We start from the raw sequence: 6,425 nt of genomic DNA, 5'->3' as shown, positions 1-6,425 counted from the left end.
AATTTCAATTCCCTTTGAACACGAAGCTGCATTTGATGAAACTACACGTTATCGGAAAACGTAATTGCTGACTCGAGGCCGTTGGTACCGGAGTCCGGGAGGCTACCTGAATACCAGGAATTGAGAGGTCACCTCTGCGACTAATTGGGTCACTACATGCCCTGTGGGCTACGGCAAAATTCAATTTTTATTAACAAATTAATATAGTTATGTACCGGGAGTAACGAAAGTAGGTAGTACTATGATTTGTGTTTTTAGAACGCGAGTTGTATTTTAGAAAGAACACACACCAAATTCATCTTATACAGGCTAATTGGTTGTCGCTGTAAAAAAGGGGTAATTAATATATCTAAGGGGTATATAATATATCATTTGTCAGCAAAATGTTCTAAACATTTACACCTTATTTCAATCACACTATAAAGTGAAACATTCTGAAACTCTATTAAAATGTGACATGCTAATATCTTCTAGGAGTACAAAGCTTATAAGAACAGAAAGTAAACAATAATTAATTTTATTGTTTAATATGTTTACGTAATTTATTATTTCTAGACCATCGTTCTTTAGATTGCGTTCACCTCGCATTGGCAAATGGGAAATAATAATTTAACGAAATTATCGTCTATATTCAAATTAATTTTGTAGACGTTGGTTCTCTTTAAAAATCGTTAAAAACGATTACCATTATCAGAGTAACTAGCTCTAGATCTCTGTTATCTTATCAACTGCTAATACATATATCGATAAACGTGCACCCTTATACAGGATGTCTCACCTCCACAATTCATATATTAGTGATATTGATATTTTATCTTGCTCTCTTGTATCTTTTAAAAGACAATTTCATTCAAATTATTGGACATGTACAATACAATTAAAACTTCATTGAAACGTGACGGCTTGCTGTGACTCGTAATTATTACTTTCTGTTCTATAGAAGGCGTTGGATCTTTGATCCCTGTTTGGTAATGCTTTTCTTTGTTTTGTTATTATTTGACTTTTATTCATTAAATGTTCTTAGTGAGACAGTTATAACGTAACAATTATAACTTAATTTATATTTCTAAGTTTGTACTTTCTTACGGCCTTTTGTTACTGTTTATCTCCAATAACGTAAATAAATAAATAATCAAATTAATCAATTAAATTTGAATTCGGGCGACAATATTGTCATCACCATCATAGTTTCAGCTGACAAACGTTCACAGCTGGACAGAGAGACAGAGGTCCTGCGGCTTCCATTCACCATCTTTTGATAACGTTAACGAGGTCGTCTTTCCTCTTTATGGGTGGATGTCTACGCCTACGTTACAGGTCTGTGGTTTTTATTCCAAAACCATAAAGCCATAGCAACCATCTGTTCTGCGCGCTATAAGGCCAGGCAATTGTCACTTCTTGCTTCTCCCATATCTTACCAGTCAGGAGCATTACAATAGATTAAAAACAGTAAAACATTATATCAATCCCTTAAGATATAACACTAAAATACTAAAGGTATGTGACACTCGCCAATCTGAACTAGGACGGAATAGTAAATTATAATCCATACTTTGTAGAATTTTTGTTTTAACGGTCGTAGTAAAATTACAAGATTCATAGCGTGTACTAGAAATCTAAGTATTTTTTTTTTACTTAACTCAGCTTGTTAGTGTGTGCTTTCATTAAATTCACGGAAGATAATAAGTAAATAAAAATCATGACTAGATAACGGCCTGTCTTCAGCTCTGATGAAGTCCGGAACATTTGTTTTTAACGATTGAATGGATTGAACCTTCTGACCCGGTGCTGAGTTTTGTTGAAATAATTAATTATAAATCTTGGTCATGCATGTACAATGCCATCAATTGTTGTTTTAAGGGGACTTAAATACTTTTCTCAAGAATAGTAACAATATACATTTGTGCCATTACTTCTTAATAGCTAACGGCTCCATCAAACCATCACTGAAGTCAAATAATGCTCATGTTGTACTCTGTAAACTAATTGCAAAGATTTAGAGTTTTCGGTACAAATAAGGTCATTTTGTTTGTTAAAATATTGCTTAGCTGTATACATATTCTCATCTGCAAACAAAATTTTTCTGTGACCTTTCTTAACGTACCGCTGAAGTTACGATTTTACTTTCCTATTTTTTATAGTTAATAAATTACCGTCTCTAATAGGCTGCAAGTTATAGGTGCTATCTTTATTTTCCGATATAAAATCTTTTCGAACAGGATTTCTTCGAATTCCCTCCCTACCGCTCACTACGTGGACGGCCTTTTTTCATTTCAGACAGAGGTGGTTTTATTATATTTCAAAAGCCCGATACACAAACATTCGACTAATACCAAGCGTATGGAGTATTTTAAAATTTGTTTTTGGCACCATAAGTAATTTATGCAATGGAATCACTGCGATTCGGTTCCTTTATCACCCCACTCCATTTCAATATGACACTTTAATATATAATAGCGTGAAAATAAAAAAAAAACACAATGAACTGTTATATAAAAATGACAGATTCCAAATTCAAAAGTAATTATGTTTATTTTTAACTATAACAATATTTATGGCCTTACTGAGTATTTATTATTATAATAGGTAATATAATTGCTTGTGTAACATAATTTGGGTAAAAATAACTAAAATATATTGTTTTAATTTAACTTGTGTAAAAGTAAAGTAGTATCGAATGCGTATCCACTATTTACAACAATAATTATCCGTCACTTTGTTACAGGATTGCTCTAACAAGGACTTCCCGTTGATACACGTATTAATTAGTGTCACCATAGGGGGATCAGTTGAATACTACAAATCCGGGTCGATGTAATTGTTTTTGAAGGTAATCACTAGGACATTGGCGGCGACCGCAAAGAGCCAAGTGAAATGATTGTCATTGAATCAGTGAAATGCGTACGGATTAAGCTTGGCGGTATATTCATTACACGGCGAGCATCAAAGCATCCCAATTGAAATGAATAATAATCTCTCTGACAATTTAGAGGAACAAATGTAATAATAAATATAAAGCGAATACTTTTTATGGTTTCGGATAGATTAATAAAATTAGTTTCAGATAGAAAAACATTTGTAAGTTTTTATTCACTTATTACTTATAACTTCGAAAACGTAACTTATTAGTCACATTTGTTTTCTTAACATTTAACGGTCAAGTCGGTGAAATGTCACGAGAAATATAGAGTGAAAAGATGGTTACGCTGCTAAGAATAAAATAAACACTTGTGTCAGAGGCAGCTGGCTTTATTATATGTGAATTAAATATATATATATATATATATATATATATATATATATATATATATATAATGTATATATATAAATATATATATATATATATATATATACATTACCATTCGATGAGTTTAGACTTACTTAGCGGATTGGCGAGTTGAAATAGCAGTGACAACCAGCCCGTGTGGAGTTGCCAGACCTTCCATCGGGCGCGTCCCCGGGTGGCCGGAACATGCCCAATACCACCCAGATATGGGTGGTATTGGGCATGTTCCGGCGTGGACCAAAACTGGCAGGGTTAGGGGTGTACCATCGGTTCTTTCCAGAACCGAGAAACGGCCAAGGACTGCACAGTCCGAGAGACGAGCCGCTCAGGCTTGAGGTAGCATCCCGTACCCATCTTTAAGAGATGGGACAGAGGATGTGACCAGTGCGGTGATGTGCCAGGTGCACTCGGCTTCTGCCGACACCGGACAACCCGTAATCCCAGTAGGGACCGGGGGCTCCGTACCTGTACGGAGCTGCGAGGAAGAAAACCTCTTCAAAAATATTCCTAATCCCAAGGTTGGACCGTACCGACGGGATGAATGGCTGGAAGGGAGTTCAGTCACAAGCGCGAAGGGACCTCACCCTTAAAAGGAAAAAAAATAAATTAATGGACGCAGTTAAAAAAACAATTTTCCCCAGGGTGGTAACAGCGATGCTGTAGAATCCACCCCTGGGCTTTACCCAGGCAGCCCCGCCGTATCTGGGGGGGGGGGCAAAAACTTGCGTCGCGGCAACGCTTCAGCGTCTGCCGCTGGGCCCTTAACATCCGGGGCCCAAAATTTTAAAGAGCCGGAGGTGCCGGGCCGTCCATCAGGCCCGGTACGTGACAAGCGCGGGCGATCTATGCGCTCCGCCGGTTTGGCGATTAGTACAGTCGGAGAAAGCGAGGGCGGATCAGACGCCTCTCGCGCATCGGTCGGCCCTGGCGCGTACTCAAGGGCCGGTAAGAGAAAGGCCAAGCCTCCGATCCCTGGTGCTGTGGTCGCAAAATATGCGGCTTATTCTGCCCAGGAGACCGAGGGCACGGAAACGGTCGGCGGAACCGACAGTGAGGAGGAGGGACTCTTCGACCCCTCTGTGCAGCCATTGCGCACTAGGTCGAAGAAAGAGCTCCCGAGTCAGGAGCAGTTGGCTCGCGAATTGCGAGCATGTGCTGATCCCCGGCAATATGCAGAGACCAACCTCCTGGCTATCGAGAAGGTGACGGACCGGTCCAGCAACCTCAAGGGCACGTACGTGCGTAGCCTGAGGCTCGCTGCGCGTCGAGGCAGCATTGGAGGAGATGTCGCGCAGGACGGCGGGCGACTCCACCGTCGAGAAGTTAGAGCAAGAGAACGCAGAATTTCGTTCTCAGCTTTCCAGCCTTTCCGCGAAAGTGGAAAGCCTCACGATGGAACTTCGTCGCGTCCGTAGTGCTACAACGGAGCAGGCCAAGGCAGCTGCCCCCGCGCCTCCGCGGGCCCGGCCAGCACCAGTGCCAAGGACGTCCGCGTCTACCGAAGAGGGGCTCATGCATCGCATTGGAGCCCTCATCGAATCGAAACTGGCTGCCTTCGAGGCCAAACTGTTCCCCGATAGGGCAATAAGGCCGCCGTTGGCCGCCAGTAGGACTGGACCGCGTCCGACTCAGTCGACCGTCCCTTCCGAGCCGCTTGCACCGCCGCAGCCTCCACAAGCACCGCCGGTATCGCAGCCGCCGCGACCGCGGCGGTCTAGGCGCCCCAGGAGGAAGACTGCGCCTCCTCCTGTGCCGGAACTGCCTCCAGTGACAGCACCGCCTCCGGCAGCGTCGGCGACCACGACCCAGATCACCTGGGCTGAGGTCGCCCAAAAACCCAGGTCGGCGCCACGGCCCGTGCCTCATCCGAGTGCTAAACCGCCTGCCGCACCCAGGAATCGCGGGACCAAGAAGGCGAAACGAGCTCCCACTATCCGTCAGCATGCGTGCGCTGGCTGGGGGAGTCGGTCGTGGACTTAACATGGGCGACTCCCGCTGCAATGCGTATGCTATCGGGCTGGCGGGTTGCAAAAGATGTGGTCACTCTTTCTGACCATCGCCACATCGTTTTCGATGTTGCGATCCGCAGGCCCGTCGCTGACTCTGGCGGCCGTGATGGCAGCACTACGCGACGCTGGTGTTTGAAGCGGCTAGACAAAGACCGGCTAGAGGCCGCCGCCTGCGTCGCCGATTGGCCGAACGCCGAAGAGGTTCTGTCCGAACCGGAGAGGGGAGCGAACTGGTTCCGGGAGACATTGACGCAAATTTGCGGCGTGGTCGGCGGAAATTGTGGAACTCCGCAAGGTCTGCTTGCTGAGCCGCCGCCGGTACACCCGAGCCCGAAGGAGGCGAAGGCGAGCTCCGGAGGAGGAGATGGCCAGACTGTACAAGGAGTACCGGGCGGCTACAAAGGCGATGCAGAAGGCGGTAGCTAGCGCCAAGGCTCGGTGTTGGGTCGAGCTCCTGCAGGGACTCGACAGGGATCCGTGGGGGCATCCATACCGAATAGTGCTGAGAAAACTCCGGCCATGGATGCCCCCGACGACGGAGACCTTAGAACCGGTCTTTCTGAGGAGGGTAGTAGATACTCTCTTACCGGAAGATCGGTCAAGTCCCTCCGCGCACCCCCCGGCACCGCCGTAGGAGTGGACGGATGAGACGAGGGTAACGGCGCAGGAGCTGGGTCGAGCCGTGAGCCGTCTCAGAGCGCGAAACACCGCGCCGGGGCCCGACGGAATACCGGGTCGGGTCTGGGTACTTAGTCTGGCGTCTTTGGGGGGTAAGCTGGCGGAGCTTTTCACGAGCTGTCTCCGCCGAGCCACGTTCCCCACGCCTTGGAAGGAGGCACGATTGGTCCTCTTGTGGAAAGAAGGCAGGGCCGTAGAATCTCCCTCTGCGTACCGTCTCATATGCCTGCTGGACGAGTGCGGCAAGCTGTTCGAAAGGATACTTGCCGCCCGTATCGGCGGGCATCTGTCTCGCGTTGGCCCCGATCTTGCCGACAGCCAGTTTGGCTTCCGTCGGGGGCGTTCGACCGTCGACGCGATCATGCGCGTTCGGTCCTTGTCGGAGCAGGCGAGGCCTGCGAGGCGTCATCGGCGATTACTTGCGAGACAGGTACATCGTGTACATGGACCAA

At 46.0% G+C, this 6,425-nt stretch overlaps 1 protein-coding gene across 1 annotated transcript; it reads left to right on the top strand.

Annotated features, from left to right (window-relative positions):
* Positions 1 to 5,286: 5,286 nt before the first annotated feature.
* On the top strand, positions 5,287 to 5,721 carry LOC137927567 (uncharacterized). Its single transcript, XM_068771343.1, has one exon. It carries the CDS (start codon positions 5,287 to 5,289, stop codon positions 5,719 to 5,721), a length of 435 nt encoding a protein of 144 aa, XP_068627444.1.
* Positions 5,722 to 6,425: the final 704 nt, after the last annotated feature.

The sequence above is a fragment of the Battus philenor genome, unplaced genomic scaffold, assembly GCF_028537555.1.
Source record: "Battus philenor isolate CCGP_79_NKW_IND1 unplaced genomic scaffold, ilBatPhil1.0.hap1 SCAF_34, whole genome shotgun sequence".
NCBI lineage: Eukaryota > Metazoa > Arthropoda > Insecta > Lepidoptera > Papilionidae > Battus > Battus philenor.
This window is presented reverse-complemented; position numbering and strand designations above follow the sequence as displayed.

Bases quoted from the DNA above. Each gene is read 5' to 3' on its own strand.
- LOC137927567 (XM_068771343.1), top strand. From the start codon at position 5,287: ATGCGTATGCTATCGGGCTGGCGGGTTGCAAAAGATGTGGTCACTCTT.